We start from the raw sequence: 20168 nt of genomic DNA on the forward strand, positions 1-20168 counted from the left end.
ACAGGAAACAGTGAAAAACCAACTAAGAATACTCAAACACAGACCAAACGTGTCATCTTTAGCTGCAAGAAGTTTGAAATCGGATATTACTCTGAAAGCAAAGCGCAATATACATGTGCGCTCAAGAATATTTTGTTTAATTGTGTGAATCACACAGATTGCTGGTTTCTGGTTTGCTGGCCACCAGCATGGGAAGTGGCAGTGCTGGTGGACCAGCTACACAAGCCCAGTTTTGCTTGTCCTAGTGTTGTCAAAAGTACCGACTTCGATACCAAGTCAGTAATGAAATTTGAAAAATGTGACGCTTTGAGTGCTGTTGAGCGGATTTGTAAACACCTCTGATTGGCCATTGTGTTCACGCACTCAACATATATGTCTGTGATTGGCTACAAAAATCAAAGCACGGGAGCATTTGAAAGCACACGGAAGTGTTTGAATTTGAAAGTGTTTTGAAAGCGGGAGCGTTAGAAAGCGGGCGTCTATCAGTGGGCCTGCTTTCAAATGCTCCTGTGTGTAAAGTGCTCGGTGAAGAGAGTCATTGATGTCTATTTACAACATGTTTTTGAAGCTTTGATCATTGTAGCCAATCACAGACACATCTGTTGAGTGTGTGAACACAAATGGCCAATCAGAGGTGTTTACGAATCCACTTAACAGCACTCAAAGCAACACATTTTTAAAATTTCAGTACCGACTTGGTACCGAAGTCAACACTAGCTGGTCCACTGGCTAGACTAACACTATACCAGCTCTAACCAGCATAAACAAGCTTGGACCAACAAGTAATTCATGCTGGTTTATGCTGGATTTTTCTGCAGGGATTTTGCATTAGAAAAATGGAACATAATTTCTCTCTCTTCCTCTTATCTTTTCAAGTACCGAACGGTCCATCTGCTGCTTTGGCACCAGCTCCCCCACCTCCTCCTCCTCCTCCTCCTCCTCTTCCTGTGGATATATCTGCCCCTATGCCTCCTCCACCACCCCCCATGGCCCCTCCACTTCCAGGCTGTGGATCACCCACCGTCATCATGAACTCAGGACTGGCAGGTAACCAAACCTGCTCAACACTAAAGACAAACCATAACAATCATATACAGCCAGTATTACACACATGCTCAATGTATGACACACTAAAGCAGAGATGTCACATGAACAAACAAACTTAGTGATTTAGACCCAGATATGCCCAAAACCACTTAAGAATGCTGAAGTATGCATTAGTTTTGTGTTTAAAGTTCATGCATCAGTTCGAATGGCTGCGGGTCTGTGGAGCCGCTGTCACACTGGCTCCTCTCTGAGATGAATGATAACAATCATCACAGCTCAAACTGTTTCTTTAGTTTCCTGTAACAGGTTTAATGTCTGAACATGCTCAAGTGAATCACTTCTATTCAGCTGAAGTCTTGAGTCATAATATCAGCTCTTTGATTATACATCAGATCACTGTCTTTCAATTTTAGTACATTGACTTGAAATGGTAGTATTTTTCACCAAGGCTTGACATTAACACCTGCCAACCCACCAAATGTGTGTGGATTTTAACAGCGTGTAATGCAGTCACTCCTACTAGCCACTATAGCGGGTTGAATTGTATATCTAAATATATACATTTTTCAATTGTAGTCTTTTAAAAAGTTTTCTGAAATAATAAACTAAGTGCAATGTATATATATATCGATACTGAAATATCTGAAACGCTTCTAGGTACTAATTTTCCACAGAACAGATACACGATAACAGCTGCGCTTTCTCTCTCTGACAGCGAGTTGGCACACAAACCCGCCTCCCCTCACTCACTCTTTTCATATTGGAATGAATATTGTTGATGTTACAGAGCTTGAATTTCAGGGTGGGATTTTGTGTATTACGCATAATTTTACTCATTTCCACAGATTTTGTGCTCTCAGTACTAAATTGAGTTCTTTTTATTGCGCTTAAACAGTCAAATACACACAAAATAATAGGCTAGTTTTTAACTGCACACTTTCAAACGCTCATGAAGAAGACAGATGGACAGCGCTTGTGCGTTCGGCTGAGTCATGCAAGTGGTTGAATATACTTGCACCTCAGCTCAGAATGCTTTTATGATGCGAGATTTGTAATTCGCTTCAACCTTTTCGAACTTTATGAATGATTATTTTAGGTTTAAGTGGTGTATGTAAAGGAACCGGAAGCAAGCAGAGTACGATTGTTTCTAAAGCACGTATAGTAGTGCCATCTGCTGTTAAAAACTAAGCTCAGAATCGTATTGCCAATCGAGATTTGATGTATTGTCCCAGCCAAGTTTTAAGTGAATGCAAACAGCTGAGAAAGATGTGTAATAGGGATGTGCATCTCCATAACTGAGGCTGATGCGATACGCATCTTGATGCATAGCCAACAATATGATACATTAAAGATACATGTGAAGCAGCTGTCGATGCAATACAATTCACCCCTATTACGAGGCGATTTCGATTCAACACAATGCGATGCAATGGAAAGTGTGGCCAGTGAAAATGCTGAGTGGCTAGTAACTTTGGAAAACCACTAGCAAAAGTGGCTGGTGAGCGAAAATGTTCATTTCAAGTCCTGTTTTTCACCATGTTAATTATTATTAATATGAGTATACAACAGTTGACATACTGTCATAAAAGACTTTTGGATAATATGATTCCACAATGTTTAAAACTAAATGCAAATTCTCAAGTCTGTTTTATTTGATCAAAAACTACAGTAAAATCATTAACATTGTAAAACGTTATTTTAATTTAAAATAACTCTTTTCTATTTGAACATGTTTTAAAACGTGATTTGTTCCTGTGATGGCAAGGCTGAATTTTCATCATCAGTACTTCAGTCTTCAGTGACACAAAACTCACAATATTTTACATTGTGGAAACTATAGCATTTCCAGCCATTTTTAGTAAATCCTCCTCATCGACAATGGATAAATCCTTTATTTCCTTTCTTCATTTAGTCTTCACTTGTTTTGTTTTTTTGTTATTTTTTTTACTAAAAAAGTCTCCCAGGTTTGCAGGTTTAATCTGTTTGTTGGTGTGTAACCTCTCTCTTGATCTTTATCATTCCTTATTAAACAATGCAGGTCTTTGTGAATTTCTGTGGAAATGCACTCAATATGAAATTGCCAGTCAAATCTGTGGAATCAGAAGTTGTGTTTTGTCTGCTCTTAACCACCTCTTTCTCTTTGCTTATTTCTGCTCTACCTGTTGTGCCGCCATAGAGGGACCCATCAAACTGTACTGTAGGTTTGCTGTGTTGTGTTGTGTGTGCTTAGACTTTTGTGTTTGTGGTCATGGTATTTTAGTCTGTAAGATAACACACTCAGTTCCTCTGTAATCTTGATCTGACAACGACTCTGAAGCTGCATTGCTGGTTGTTCCTCTTCAAACTGGGCATGAAATTGAACACTGTGTTGCAGAACTTTTCCTTACAGTTTAAAAACCAGAGAGGAACATTCTTTAGACCTCATTTTCAGAGTTCAGCAAATAACAGGACTCTAATGCCAGCCTATGAGACCACATGTTCCATGAGATATAAGCTCTTATTTCTACACTCCACAGCGGACAAAATCCCTGTTTCCAGAGCTCAAGCCATGAACCGCAACCTCATGGAAACAAAAGTACAATTCACATCAACTCCAGATCAACAGATCTATTAGTCATTAAAAACTGTAGAACTGTTGTAAACACAGACACTTCTAGCAGTCGAAGCGTAATTTCACCTAGAACACAACTCATTCTCAGCATTGCCTCCACAGTGTTCTTCTACAGTCTTGTCGGTACTCTGTAGAGTTGCACGATATATATCAAAATAAAGTCAAAATCAAAAACAAATGCTGTGATATGAAGTATACGCACTGCGTGTTTCAGAGTGAAGCGCACTAGAGGTTGTCTATACGGTCCGGCAGTTTTAGATCGGTTCACAGTAAATGCTGCACCACACAAACTCAATCTCTGAATCTGCTTTAAGTTTAGGTCACTTATAACATGCATTTGAAAACGCAATGTGTGTCAGTGCCGCACATTTTACCAGATTTGTAACGTTCCAGCAAAGAAAAAGCTTTAATGGCTGCCTACAATTTTCCACCAAAATAAAAGTTTCATTTTTTTATGTTTGAAAATGAATGAATATTATTATTATATATTCATATTCTGAATTTATAGTTGTACTATAAATGTGTTAATAGTTTTTATTAAATATTATTATCTTTTATTTGACAGTACAATGGAATTATTAAATTTTTTCGTATTTGGTTTAATATTTTATTATTTTGGTCATATTGAATGGTTCAAAAACATAGGAAAGTTTTTTTTAACTGTTCACAATCTGGTTACTGAAAGAGTTTTGAGTTGGTTCTTGTAACGAATATAGCCACATTCTTTTACTTAAATTATTTTTATTTTCTATATAGATGCATTCTGGAATCTACAATGATTCATTATTTTTAAGGAATCTGGTCAAAAACAAAATATCTCAATGTCACTTTTTCTATTATTTTCTAATATTTTTATGGCAGAACAACATTCTGAAGAGAATATAGTAACAGTAGTTAGTTAAATTGTCATTTATAGTTAGTTTATAATTAATAAAACTTCCTGTGTAGAGGAACAAACTTTTAAATGTGATTCTATCACCCCCTTGAGGACTGAATCTTGTTAACACAAATACCAAGTATGGACAGCATTCACATTTGTTTTTACACATTACTGTAGTATATATTTCTGACTTTAAGTCATACTTAATGTGCATGGCAAGCAATTGACATTTGAAAAAAAAAAAAAAAGGCTGCACAAGCTTTTTTTTTTTTTTTTTTTTTACGAACTTCACTATTCTTAGTCTTTGCAATGACTTTAAAACAACTGGTGTCAAATTACCACATTTTATTGTTCCTTTTTATGAGAATTAAATGAATGTATGTACATCATAAGGCAGTAAGACTAAAAATACCATGTCCACCGTGTGAGTATGTGTTTGATTGTGTTGTGTTTGCATGTTGAAACAGTGTGCCATGCCGTTACAGGTGACTGATCGTCAGATAAGGCAATAGTTGCGTAAATTCAGGAATGTTTTACACACACTGTGACTTTATCTCCTTTCTCTGGCCACACTTTCTAAACATCCTAAAATCGCACCATCACATTACCCATAACCCTCACCTGGACTGGACACTCCATTCACTCCCTCTTTGTCACCTTGGATCAGAGATTTGATTCAGCCATAATCCTGCATGTTGTGATCTGCATTTCAGATTCAGTCATTAATTGGATCATTTGGGAAGTTTTTATGAAGTACGATCCTGTATAAATGAAGGAAACCCAACACTTGACTCATTCTCATACTAAGATGCTGTTTGAGTCACATCCTTTTAGTGTAAACCAAAAACAGCCAAGAGCATCTGTCTATGTCTCATTTCCTAAACACACAGGGCAATGTTATTGCTCAGAGATGCAGTTTTCAGTCCCATTTCATTTAAGTATTAATTTTGTCTCACATGTTTCTCTTAGAATGTATTAAATGAAATCTAAATAGACACAAATAAAATGACACGGGTATATATCTATGCAATGAATAGCTCAGATCATTCTCTTAGAGGGATTTGATATCTTGACAAATCTGAGCATAGTTTGAGACATTGTTGAGATCTCTTTTGAAACTCTAGAGGAGAAACATGAGATAACTGCATGGTGTATTTTTCTCAGGAGAAACATCGGAGAAGCTGGTGAACATTTGGGATCTCATTTGTGATTTATCTTTCCTGTCGTAGTCTGTGATTCTCTCAGTATCATAAAATGGGCTCATCTCTGATTTAGGATCAGCATATACTTCCAACATGATGATATTCATAAGGGTACAGTGGGTATAAAAAGTCTACACACACTTAATAAAATTCCTTCTTTGATATACATTATTTGAGATGTTAGATGTATGATTGAAACATTTGACAAAAAGGAATTGAGTTGGATGATGACACTGTAGATCAGTGGTTCCCAACCACATTCCTGGAGTACCCCCAACACTGCACATTTTCCATGTCTCCTTTGTCTGACACACCCATTTCTGGTCTTGGAGTCTCTGCTAATGAATTGATGACTTGATTCAGGTGTGCTTGATCAAGGAGACATGCAAAATGTGCAGTGTTGGGGGTACTCCAGGAATGTGTTTTTGGTAGAGCTGCTTTATAGTGGAACTTTGTTTCATAATGAACATGAATTTTGTAACATCGACACTGTTACTGAACTGAATTGAATCAGCACTGAACTGGCTTAAGCTGAATAATGACACTATAATATTTTTAGAGCTGTTTTACAACAGAATTTGAATTTGTCTCATGTTTGAAGAAGTTCATTGATACTGTTATTTAACTTTTACTGTGAAGCTGCTTTGTAACAATCTTACTACATAAATATAGGTGACTTGACTTGACTTGTAAAAAGGAGTCCAAGTAAAATCATGTCAGATGTTTCCCCCATTTAATGTAATATTGAAACCAACAAAATTCATGCAACAAATGAATAGAAACATTTAAAGGGATAGCTCACCTAAAAATGGAAATGCTGTCATCATTTACTCACCCTCAAGTCAGAATTTTCATTTTTGGGTGAACTATCCCTTTATGGTAAAAAAAAACCTTAGCACATCTTGGTTTGTAATTTCCCCCCACTCTTCCTTGCAAAAGATTGATCATAATTGCAGGGGATCTCCTGTCTGCAGCCCTCTACAAGTCATTCCTCAGGTTTATTCTGTTGGATTGGGCCATTTCAAAACCTTCTTCTTCTGATGCCTTTCCTTTGTTGACTTAGATTTGTGTGTGATGTTATTATCATGCTTAAAGATGAAAGTCCTCTTCATCTTTAGATTTTCAATGGTGGTCTGCAGGTTTTGTGCCAAAATGGACTGGTGTTTGGCACTACCCATGGTTCCTTCTATCTTGACTACTGCCCCAGTCCCAGCTGAAGAGAAGCACCCCTATATAATGATGCTTCACCATGGGTATGGTGTTGTTTGGCTCATGGTCAGTTTTACTTTTGTGCCAAAATGACCTTTTAGAATTATGGCCTAAAATATAATTTGTTTTGATCATTTGACCATAAAACATTTTGCCATGTAGTTTTGGCAAAAGGTATGCAAACGTCTTTTGTTGTTGTTGTGAGTAATGGCTTCTGTCTGGCCACTATGGAATACAGGATATTGTTGTCACATGCAGCAAGTGACCAATACTTCATGCAGCTCCTTCAGTGTTACTGTAAGTCTCTCGGCAGCATCCTCGATACGTTTTCATCATTTTTTTCATTGTGGTGCCACATTATCTCCACTTGTTAATAATGGCCTTCACACAGTATTCCATGGCACATCTAATGTTTTGGAAATACCTTTATATCCTTCTCCTGATTAGTAGGGTTGAATGGGGGAAAATGCCCCCTTAAGTAAAAATATCCCCCTACTGTTTTTCCAAAAATAACCACTAGATAAATTCAAGATAAATTTTTGTTGTAACTATGGTCTACATTGACAAAAGTGATGTAGAAGTATTTACAGTAAAGCTTACACTGGTGATGTACCTGAAAGAAAAAGATTTCACTGTAAATTATCACATTTTTTGCAGTAAGAAGTTTTTTGTTTTGTAGAACATCACAGTTATATATGATATTGACAACAGTATCTATATATAGTACTGTAGATAGGGAGTACGTGTTATTTAAGAAAAAATATAATTATATTTTCAGAATGACATTTTTTTCTTCAAACATAGTCTTTGGGGTAAAACGCCCCCTCCACACTATCATAATTACTATAGTTACTCTGTTCTGAACATCAAATCCTTTGTTTGTTTGTTTTTTTTAATCAAATGTAATCCAACTAGGTGGTTGAATAAAATTATTTTGATTTTATATTTAAAAATTACCTCAATTTAGCATCAGGTAACTTGTTAGCTAGCCAGTAAGCAACAGCTAACAATATTTTTCAAATAAGATATTATAATTTTGTAAATCATGATTATTGATTATATTCTTTTTAATTTTAAACTCTGCTTTTGCTGTAAATGTATAAAGCAACTTGCTTTGTCATACTGGGGGCATTTTACTCCACCGACCTGTGGACCAAAACGCCCCCTTGGTACAAATTTATTTTTTGTTAAAAATCTAATAACATGAAAACTCTGGACATTTTGATTTATAATTTATATCATTGGCACTAAAACTATGATAGCTATTCTGGACACATTTAACTTTTGTTTCACAGAAAAAAATGACAATCCTTAAAATGGCGTTTTCCCCCACCCTACCCTACCTCTTCACAATAAGATCCCAATACACCATTTTTAAGCCCTTTGCAGGCCATGGCTTCAAAAATAAGATGCAACCAAGAAGATGCTAAGAAAACCCTACAGAGTTTTATTCAGGGTTTATCAGCACCACTTAAATACGGAAGAAGATTAGGGCCAAGCAATAATAAAAAAAAATAAAAAAAAAAACATCTCGAGATTAAAGTTGTTAAATTTCAAGAAAAAACTCGTTAAATTTTGAGAAAAAAGTCTAAATAAAATGTTGAGAATAAACTCATTAAATTACGAGAAAAAAGTTGTTAAATTACGAGGAAAAAAAATTGTTAAATTATCAGAAAAATTTCATTAAATTTCGAGAAAAAAATTTAGATAAAACGTTGGGAATAAACTCGTTAAATTTCGAGAAAAAAGTCGAGATAAAATGTTGAGAATAAAGTCATTAAATTACAAGAAAAAAGTTGTTAAATTACGAGAAAAAAAAAATGTTAAATTATGAGAAAAATGTCGTTAAATTTTGATAAAAAAAATGGAGATAAAATGTTGAGAATAAATGTTGAGAATTTTTATCTCAAATTTTTTTCTCAAAATTTAACAACTTTAATCTCGAGATGGTTTTATTTTTTTATTATTGCCTGGCCCTAATCCTCTTCCATACTTAAATGATGACCGGATGATTATAATTACTTTTCAGGATGAGTTTGAATGTGATTGGTTAATTCAAAACACAGTGTCGTGCTCCATTATAAAAGGATGTACACTTTTATGCAACCAGGTAATTTATTAATTTATTTGTTCATTCTTTCTTTCATTCATTTAATTTTCTTTAAAAGTTTCTTTGTTGTGTGGATTTTGTTGGTTTCAATATAACATTATTATATTACAAGGTGGAAAATTATCTGACAATATTTTTTACATCACAAAAAGCTGCATTTTAAATAGGGGTGTGTAGACTTTTTATGTCAACTGTATGAGAGACTAGAGCTTTTTTAGCCTGAGAGTGTAGATGCATACAACACCAAAGGTCTCATGTTCACATTTCCTCTCACAAACACTCATGTATGTGCACTGGACACGTCCTATCTGTGCCTGCTATTCACAAACCAGCTCCACATCACTCAGTATCAGACTGCATGTTTTGTGTTTGTGTAATTCGAATGATGCTGACGTGTTCTTTCTGTCATGTTGTGTAGCTGTGAAGATTAAGAAACCCATCAAGACTAAGTTCCGTATGCCGGTGTTTAATTGGGTGGCGCTGAAACCCAATCAGATCAACGGCACTGTGTTCAACGAGATCGATGACGAAAAAATACTTGAGGTGAGACAGACACAGTTATGAAAACTTTGAGATTTGAAACTTTGTTTTGTTACAGTACTTTTATATACTTTTTTATAATAATTAATATAACAGCATAATCTGGTGTAATACTTTCAGGAATGTACATATATTATGAATGATGAAGGCATTATAGTGCATTAATTTCATAATTCATTCATAATTCATACTTATAGTATAATGCATTATCATGATCACCTCCCAGTTTTGTGTTATATGTTGTAATGTAAAATGTTCTTTAGAGGAGTAACTATCAATTGGTTATTCTTAAAATGTATTGCAGCTGAGGTTACAATTATATAAATGCATTACCATGTGTATTATGATGCATAAAAGATATCTTTATAATGCATTTATATACTTTACCATTCAAAAGTTTGGGTTCATTAAGGTATATGATTTCTGATGGATCATGTGACTGACATGTGAGTAATGATGCTGAAAATTAAGCTTTGCATCACAGGAATAAATTACATTTTAACATATATTCAAATAAAAATAGTTGTTTTCAAGTTATAAAAATGTTTTCACAATATTCCTGTTTTTACTGAATTTTTAATCCAATAAATGCAGCCGTCATGACCATAAGAGACTTCTTTCAAAAACATTAAAAATCTTACACATCCCAATCTTTTGAACAATAGTTTATACAATAAAGGCTTCAAGTACAAAAAATATAGTACAGATGTTTATAAGTACACACATTATGTCTGTTTTTTATGATGTGAGGAGAAATAATGATTGTTTTTCTCTATATACTGAATTGTTGACTTATTCTTAAGTTGTATGTTGATTGCTTTAGGATTCCAGACTGGCTGTTATCACTGTATAGTATCAGATCAGTGGATTTATTGGTCAATGGTGACTGTGTTTTTTTCTGTTCAGGATCTGAATTCCACTTTGGATGAGTTTGAGGAGATGTTTAAGACGAAAGCACAGGGTCCAGCTATAGACATCACCTCCAGCAAACAGAAGACCTCTCAGAAAGGACCAAATAAAATCTTGCTGCTGGACTCCAACAGGGCTAAAAACCTGGCCATCACCCTCAGAAAAGTGGGCAAGACATCAGAGGAGATCTGCAGAGCCATTCAAATGTAATTCACAGCCGACATACACTAGAAATGATCATCTCTTGATTAATTTGTTATCATGGTTAACCATAAAATTGTATGGTGGACTCCAAACAGGACCGACACCTGCAGTTTCTGGAGGTAATCAGATTGATGAGGATAATGCTTTGATATATTTGTGTGTAAGGTTTGACCTGCGGACGTTGCCGGTGGATTTCGTGGAGTGTTTGATGAGGTTCATTCCAACGGAATCGGAGCTGAAAGTTCTGCGGCAGTACGAGAAGGAACGCAAGCCTCTGGAGAATCTGACAGATGAGGATCGCTTCATGATCCAGTTCAGTAAGATCGAGCGTCTCATGCAGAAGATGACCATCATGGCATTCCTGGGGAATTTCACAGAGAGCGTTCAGATGCTCACACCGGTAAATAACGCAAACCCCGAGCTGCTTCACCACACTGACAGCACACTTGGGCAAGAATTAAGCAGGATTTTCCAGTATTCATTGTAAATCAAAGTTAGATAACTAATCTAGACATGTCTGTGGATCTCCTCCAGATTCTCACATACCCTTTTCTTTTCCTCTCACGGTTTCCAGTTCTTTCATGTGCCTTCTTTGCATGATGCTTTCCATGAACAGTGCAAAATAGGGCTTAAAACTCTAGCTTATTTTAAAGAAAGAACCTAAGGACAAACTAGAATATTATGTGAGCTGTTTTATTTTATAGATACTTTATATGTGATTGACCATTTTTGCAACCCTGTTACCAGTATTTGCAGTGTCTAAATACAGTTGTTTTTACAGTCTTAATGGTAAAATAAAATCCCCCCAAAATTGTGACATACTGTTGTATTGGTGCATATATCACATTACTAGAAAATTGGACTAGAAAATTGCAACTTTTCATTTTCCGTCGGTCTTAGTACACGATGTTACTACAGAAGAGTCAAGTTTTAAATAGGAAAAATGTCGAAACTCTTTGGTCATTTTTAAGCGCGATGCTAATGGTCTAATCAGATTCAATGAACTATGCTAAGCTATGCTAAAAGTGGTACCGCCAAACCCGGAGATCGGCTGAATGGATTTGAAAACGGTAAAACTCAACTGTTTAACTCTAGGAGAGTTGGAAAATGAGCCTATTTTTAAAAAAAGTGGAGTGCTCCTTTAAAAAATAATAAATGTACAACTTTAATAAAAAATTCAACTGTTCATTTTTGGTTCATGCTAGCTCACTCAGGCCCATTAAATTGTATTAACACGTACAACTTTTGATTTTATTAATTTATTAATGCTAGTTAATGTAACCAGTGTCAAGGAAAGTTACTTTTAAAAAGTAATGTGTTACAATATTGCATTACTCCCTAAAAAGTAACTAATTGTGTTACTTAGTTACTTTTTATGTAATCTGTTATGTTACTTTTGCATTACTTTTGTGAAAGTTCTCTTTCACACCAAAATAAATAAGAATCAGGCTAAAAGAAATGCAAATTTACGCCTGTTCAGTAGAAGGTGCAGCTCAAACAAACCTTTCAGCTGTGCTTCCATTCTAGTTCACAGAAGAATATGATGCTGGAGAAGAAAGTTCAAAAGTCTTACTGCAATAAAACTAAAAATTTAAACAAATGTGATGTTCATCTAAAGTTATTTTTGATTATTAGTATGGTATTGAATTATTATTATGGCGTATTTACCAGGCGCACGCCAGGAGCGGTTCACAGCCGAGGAGACTGATGTTCTTGTAAGAGCAGTGAAAGACAGAGAAGTTGTGTTGTATGGGGATGGGAGAAACCCACCCAAAATAGCGTCGGTTAAACAGGTTTTTTCACATCTTCGTGGCACACCACAATGATTTCTGTCATCTCATGTGTTAATATTTTTTTAGTGTAACATATGATTTGCAAAAATAACTGTTGCATCTGTGTAGATTACATGAGCAAAGTGTATGCGCGTTGTGCACGCTATACATTATGGTCAAGCATGCGCCCTTAAAATAGCATAATGAACAACGCGCAACGCGCCACTGACTTAAGACTAGGTTTTTTCTGGTCAGTGGCGCAATTGTTTAATGGAACAGCAAAATAGCACCAGGGATTGTTTGCGCCGGAACACGCCTCCTTTTTTGCGCTGAACCGCCCAGGGAGCGCAAGTTCATTCACTAGTTTAGCGACGTGCTTCTGTGGAGGGAAAAGCGCGCTTTGCGCGGCTGCAAAATAGGAATGACACATGCGTCGGTGTACAAAGTCAATTGCGCTGGGTGCAAGATAGGGCCCTTAGTCTAGAACTACAATAACTATCATGTTTGTGTAACGGACGTAGGCCGGTAAGAGCTGTGCGTGTAAACCTCACTCCCCTGATCAAATGCCCGACTCCCATGCCGGCAGACCAGGGTTCGAGTCCCGCTTAGAGCAGTCGGTTCCAACAGGGCTACATTTACACACATCTCTGCACTACTCTTGATTTCTCTCAACATAGGGACAGGAGAGCTACCAGCTAATAAATGAGAAAACATAGTAACTTACCTTACTTATTTGAAAAAGAAACTCAGATATTTTGTTGTAAACTTAAAAGAATTGTGTTACTGGTTACTTGAAAAAAGTAATCTTATTATGAAGCTCACATTACTTGTAATGCATTACAAGTAATAGTTTTAATGACTAAAAATATAATTCTGGACCCTTTTTGTCTTTCTTTTGTCTTAACAGCAACTTCATGCCGTTATTGCAGCATCTGTCTCTATCAAGTCCTCACAAAAACTCAAGAAGATTCTGGAAGTAAGAGTTTCACTTCTGTTTTGATTCATTTTTCTCCAGACTGTGCGTGTCTTTACTGAAAGCGTATTTCTCTCTCAGATCATCTTGGCTCTGGGGAACTACATGAACAGCAGTAAAAGAGGAGCGGTATACGGCTTCAAACTGCAGAGCTTAGACCTGGTACATTTTACATGCTCAGTTTTTTTCATTAAATCCTTATGATTTATGAATGGACATCCAGTCACCAGTAATTTAAGCATGCAGGTTGTGAAATGACATTCAAACAATTATGATAGATTTTGACCTTTATCTTTAATTCTGTTAGACTGGGGTTTTTTATGATAAAAAAATAGGTATAGAAAAACAAAATATTGTCTTTATCTGCGATTTAAATCATACACTTGTTTTCTTTTTCCAGTTATTAGATACTAAATCAACAGACCGCAAGGTCACTCTTCTGCACTATATTGCAAATGTAGTGAAGGAAAAATACCAGCAGGTGTCGCTCTTCTACAATGAGCTGAACTATGTGGAGAAAGCTGCAGCAGGTATGACATTTGTAAATTTGCTTATGTTCACAATAAACAGGGCAGATCGTATTTGCTCACACATCAAGTTTTGACAAAGCATGTCTAAATGAGCTCAATAAATAAATTCTCTCTCTGTAATCCTCAGTCTCTCTAGACAATGTCTTATTAGACGTGAAGGAGCTGCAGAGAGGGATGGATTTGACCAGGAGAGAGTACAGCATGCACGGACACAACACAATGCTCAAAGACTTCATACAGCAAAATGAGAATAAACTCAAAAAACTTCAGGATGATGCCAAGATCGCTCAGGTGCACATTAAACCTGTCAGACAGGCCATATCATGAATAAACAGATTGTATTATGAAGAAATCATACTATAACTTTCAGAATTCCATACTGTCTCTCCAGTCCAAATAGAGCATTTACTGAAACTAAGCTGCAAAATGGCTAAAACATGTAACATTTGATGATTCTGATTAACAGGTTGGTTGTTGTTTATTTCTCTTGTGTCTTATGTTCGTATCTCAATCTCTCAGGATGCCTTTGATGAAGTGGTGAAATTCTTTGGAGAAAATTCCAAAACAACACCACCGTCTGTGTTTTTCCCAGTGTTTGTGCGCTTTGTGAAAGCATACAGGGTAAACTGACTAATCGCAAATCACCTTCATCCAGTCACTTCCTCCAGTTGTATAAACCATACCTGCATTCATCACTCATGTTGCATAACTTGCCTGATGGGTATTTTCTCTTTGTCAGCAAGCAGAGGAGGATAATGAACAGAGGAAAAGACATGAGCAGATGATGATGGAGAAGCTGATTGAGCAAGAAGCTATGATGGAGCAAGAGGATCAGAAGGTACAAATAAAATAAAGGGATAGAGAGTGTGTGTATGCATGTGTCGGAGAAGTAGAACTATTATTTGGGGGCAAAACTGGCCTCAGAAGTTAGCTAAATATGAACCCTAAATCCAAATCCAGTCCAATCATTTGGAATAATGTTTAGTGAATCTTTTACGAGTCATGAATATTTTATTTTATTTGAAGTTGTTAGTTTTTTTTTTTTTTTTTTAGTAAGGTTTAACTTGGTTAATTTTTAGTGTATATAATTATAAATAAAACACTTGGCCAGTAACTTTATTAGCATCCTAAATGCAACATAATTCATGATGATCTGCCCTTTCGTAATCTGAATGATTTGATAAAAATAAGACATTTTCATGGCCATTAAGAAATTTTAGTCCAGTACATTTTCTTGTTCACCCATCATCGACAAAAAGCACATTTTGGACACCTAACTTTTTTCTTGTACCTATATTTTGAGGACAAATTTATACCAAGAAGTGAGCTAAATTTGACAAAACCTATTTTTTGGGGACATTCTAAAGTCTATGGAATGTCCTCATTTAGTGTGTGTGTGTGTGTGTGTGTGTGTGTGGATCAGGTATTCCCTACGATACAGGGACAAAATGCTCTGTAATCTTTGTCCATGTGGGGACATTTTTTGGTCACCATGAGGAAAACAGCTTATAAATCATGCTAAATTATGTTTTTTGAAAATGTAAAAATGTAGAAAGTTTTCTGTGATAGGTAGGTTTAGGGTTAGGGGAGAGAATATACAGTTCATAGTCTTCGTACAGTATAAAAATCATTATGTCAATGAAAATTCCCCATAAAACATGCAAACCCAGCAAGTGGAAATGTTTGTAGATTAATGACAGTCATTCAGGATTGATTGTGTGTGTGTGTGTGTGTGTGTGTGTGTGTGTGTGTGTGTTCAGTCTCCCTCTCATAAGAATAAGCGGCAGCAGCAGGATTTGATTGCGGAGCTGAGGAAGAAGCAGGTGAAGGACAGCAGACATGTGTATGAGGGTAAAGATGGAGCCATTGAGGACATCATCACAGGTAAACACACAGTGTTCTGCTTTTTTACATCCCGTAATTGTTCTGCATGCAGTGGGCTTTTAAACATTAGAACTTTTGTAACGTGTTAGTTTGAGCCACTAACCAGCTCTAGTCTGTGATTGGTGGAAAGCTTTACTGATCAATAACAATTTACTGACCAGTGTCATTACAGGCTGAATGTGTGCTGTTACTGCTTACAGCTCTGAGCTGGAGTGCATCTACTAAACAGTGTGTGTTTAGTGTAGACTTAAAGGGATAGTTCACCCAAAAATTCTGTTATTGATTATTCACCCTCTTGTTGTTCCAAACCTGTAAAACTTCCATTCATCAAACCTGAGTGATTTCAAGCCCTCCATTGACAGTCTATGCAACTACCACTATGATGCTTCAAGAAGTTCATAAAGAGTGGTTTAGTCCAAATTTTCTGAAGACGCATTGTATGATGAACAGATTTAATTTAGGCTTTTGTTCACATTTATTCACAACATTCAGACGTGACACCGCGACAAGCGATAAATGGTATCATTTCCATGTTAATCAGAGTTTTTGTCCTAACCAGCCGCAATGGCGACTCGCGAATATTCTATTTTAGAAACGTTTTCTATTTTTCCGCGTTGTCGCGGCTGGAACAACACAAAGTATGGAAATGATAATATCAGGTACTGTTTATGTGCTTTGTTTAATGTTAAAGTGTCTAACGCGAGTTTGAATATCGTTCTGTGTTCCCAGTTTAAAAATAAATAAATGGGCACAAGAACATTCAAACTGTCAACTCAATGTGAAAAAAAAAAAAAAAGTGTATTCTATGACTGATTGGTTCAGTCACTCCGTATGTACTTCAAATAATGTTTCAACTGGGTAATATTTATTAATTTTACTAAGTACTTGCCCATTTCATTGTGTCCGCTGTGATCTTGCCGAGAGGCTGTGGTTTTTGATTGATTTTATCACTTCTCATTTTCGCGTCTCGTCTAGTGTGGACAGTCAAATTGCTCGTCGCTGGAATCTTATCGCATCACGTCTGGTTAGGACACGGTGTTACGCAGCACGTTTGAGCTTTCGCAAGAGATTTGTTCTTGCGCATCAAGCAGTTTTGGTTAAGCTTCCGTTTATGTTTAGCTGATGAATGTTTCTATGTGAATAAAAGCCTAACTTCAATCTGTTCTTCATATACTCGATCGTGTCTCTTCAGAAAAAAAAACTAAACCGCTCAATTCATATGGATTAGTTTTAAGATCTCTTTATGCACTTTTTGAAGCTTCAAAGTTTCAGTTGCGGAGCTGTCTATGGAGGGACGGAAAGCTGTCAGATTTCATCAAAAATATCTTAATTTGTCTTCCAAAGATGAAAGAAAGTCTTATTGGTTTGGAATAACATGAGGGTGAATAATTAATGACAGAATTTTCATTTTTGGGTGAACTATCTCATTAAAGGGGTCATATTATACTTTTTTTTTTATAATTTCTTTTTTTTCCCTTAGGTCCACTTGCCAAGTCAAATTTGCATAGCATTTTCCCAATACACAAACCTGCTTTACATAAAAATATTATGTTTTTGTTTATAATATCTTAACTTTATGCCTTATAGTCACATTTAGCTCATTAGAGCTGGGTGATAATATAAATTAGTTTACATATTGTGACAATACAAGCAATCAAGCAGCTGAGATGTTACTGTAGTACAGTAGATATTGCTTTATGTGAGAATATGTATGTATGTGGATAAAGTTGCATCAAGTTTTATTAAAATTCCATCTGACTAGTGTTGAATTAGCCATTTAAACTTACACTACCAGTCAAAAGTTTGGAAACATTACTATTTTTAATGTTTTTGAATGAAGTCTCTTATGCTCATTAAGGCTGCATTTATATCATAATAAATACAACAACAACAAAAAAACAATAATATTGTGAATTATTATTACAATTTAAAATTATGGTTTTCTATTATAATATACTTTAAAATATAATTTATTTATGTGATGCAAAGCTGAATTTTCAGCATCTTTGCTCCAGTCTTCAGTGTCACATGATCCTTCAGAAATCATAATATGATGATTTGATACTCAGTTATTATCAATGTTGAAAACAGTTGTGTTGCATAATATTTTTTGGAATCTGTGATACTTTTTTCAGCATTCATTGATGAATAAAATGCTAAAAAGAACAGCATTTATTCAAAATATAAATCTTGTCTAACAATATAAATCTTTACTATCACTTTTTTTTTATCAATTTAACACATCCGTGCTGAATAAAAGTATTAATTTCTTTCAAAAAAGAAGAAAAAAAATTACTGACCCCAAACTTTTGAACGGTACTAGTGTATATTGTTACAAAAGATTTCTATTTTAAATAAATGCTGATATTTTTTAACTTTTTATTCATCAAAGAATCCTGAAAAAGTATCACATGTTATACAATTTTGTTAAGCAGGACACCTGTTTCCAATATTGATAATAAATCAGCAATGATTTCTGAAGGATCATGTGACACTGAAGACTGGAATAACGATGCTGACTATTCAGCTTTGCATCACAGAAATAAATTATACTTTAAAGTATATTAAAATAGAAACCCATAATTTGAAATTGTAATAATACTTCACAATATTATTGTTTTTTTTTTATATATATATCTTTGAACCTAGAATAAACATCATTGAGATTTAAGTCGTAAAAATTTTCAGAGGTTTGAACCACATTATTTCTAAAGGAAAATTAAATTTGAATTTAATGACATGAATTTTTTCATTTAAATTTTAACCATGAAAAATACAGAATCTCTATAATAAAACAAATAGTTAAGAAGATAATTATATTATGTAGTATAAAAGTATTTTTTTTAACATGTTCAGTCCACTTGAAAGCTGCATTAGTATTTTAGGCATGTATGTAATCCATATTGAAATAGTTTCAGCTTTATGTGATAGCTGTTAATACCATGTGATTATACTAGAATGTGCTGTTGTGTGTAGAAAGTGCTAACATTGTGCTTGTTGCTCTGGCAGTTAAACCCTGTTGTTTGTGTTGTTATGTGTGTGTTTCGTCTGGACGCAGTGCTGAAGACTGCCCCCTTTACCGCGCGCACAGCCAAACGCAGCTCGCGTTACTTCAACGAGGAGCTCCACTTCTAAAGCTTAGACTCTCTCTCTCTTAAAGGTCGCTGGATAAAGCTGCTCTCTTTCATTCTCTCTCTGTGTGTGTGTGTGTGTGTGTGTGCACCCCTTCACACTTCACATTCCTGGTTTTATTTCCCTCTGGGTCGGTGTATGGTTCTGATGTAATGGGCGTGTTCATTTTTTATTTCTTTTTCAACTAAACTGCTGCATGAAGGGGGTTTGGGGAGGGAAGCATATGATGTCATCGCATATTTCTTTTGCACCGAGTGTCATAAATTCATCATTGTAACATAAATGTAACAAGAGGAAATATGATATCACAAACATCCAAATACACCAGCGTTTAGAATGAACTGTTTCTCTGCACATTTCAATTGTATGTGTGGCCTGTGCTGGTTAAACTTCTGTGTCAGTTCCTCGCTGAGAAAAGCAAATTCTATTGGTTGAATCAGAGTGCTGTGGGCACCCTCTGCAGTTTAAATAGCAGAAAATAAACTGCTATATAAATTCCATATGGGTCAGTGACAAACTTTTTGAGTTTTTATAGTACATCACTCTTCCATAATGGGCTAAAGTTAAGTTTTCCATTACAGAAAACAAATTATTACAAATTAATTAATTAATTAATTAATTACTTAAAATAAACAGTAACTGAAAAAAATACTTAAATTTATTTTATTTCACCTAGTTGTCAAAGCAACATTTCTCATTTTTACTTGATAGTCTAAAATAACTAAAAGTGAAATAAAAAATAAAAACTGTATAGACAAAAAACAACAACAATAAAACTAAATTAGTATTTAAAATGACAAAAAAACAACAAAATGAATCAAAAATGTAAATTAAAATGTAAAATACAACAACAAAAACCAATTCAAAATAATAATGAACATGCCAGGTGATTGATGATTAATATTTTTATTTTTATAGAACATAATGCAAAATTATGGAAGAGGATTAGGGCCAAGCAATAATAAAAAATAAAACCATCTCGAGATTAAAGTTGTTAAATCGCAAGAAAAAAGTCGAGATAAAATGTTGAGAATAAACTCGTTAAATTACGAGAATTTTTTTTTTTACATTTTGAGAAAAAAGTCGAGATAAAATGTTGAGAATTAAGTCATTAAATTACGAGAAAAAGTTGTTAAATTACGAGAACAAATTAGTTAAATTATGA

General features: G+C 35.1%; 1 protein-coding gene across 4 annotated transcripts in view; it reads left to right on the forward strand.

The window, feature by feature from the left end:
- The window catches only part of fmnl2a (formin-like 2a), a 110381-nt gene that overhangs the window by 81552 nt on the left and 8661 nt on the right, over window positions 1-20168 (forward strand). For 3 of the 4 annotated variants that reach the window (XM_067410731.1, XM_067410732.1, XM_067410729.1), the window contains exons 15-25: window positions 877-1047; window positions 9478-9602; window positions 10506-10714; window positions 10878-11112; window positions 13392-13460; window positions 13539-13619; window positions 13858-13987; window positions 14115-14278; window positions 14507-14608; window positions 14727-14825; window positions 15748-15871. In XM_067410731.1, coding sequence (XP_067266832.1) covers window positions 877-1047; window positions 9478-9602; window positions 10506-10714; window positions 10878-11112; window positions 13392-13460; window positions 13539-13619; window positions 13858-13987; window positions 14115-14278; window positions 14507-14608; window positions 14727-14825; window positions 15748-15871 — 1509 coding nt within the window. Of the gene's footprint in view, window positions 1-876; window positions 1048-9477; window positions 9603-10505; window positions 10715-10877; window positions 11113-13391; window positions 13461-13538; window positions 13620-13857; window positions 13988-14114; window positions 14279-14506; window positions 14609-14726; window positions 14826-15747; window positions 15872-18929; window positions 19032-20168 lie in introns of all 4 variants that reach the window. The other variant, XM_067410733.1, reaches the window with a different exon arrangement.

The sequence above is a fragment of the Chanodichthys erythropterus genome, chromosome 14 (genome assembly GCF_024489055.1).
Source record: "Chanodichthys erythropterus isolate Z2021 chromosome 14, ASM2448905v1, whole genome shotgun sequence".
NCBI classification, from domain to species: Eukaryota; Metazoa; Chordata; class Actinopteri; order Cypriniformes; family Xenocyprididae; genus Chanodichthys; species Chanodichthys erythropterus.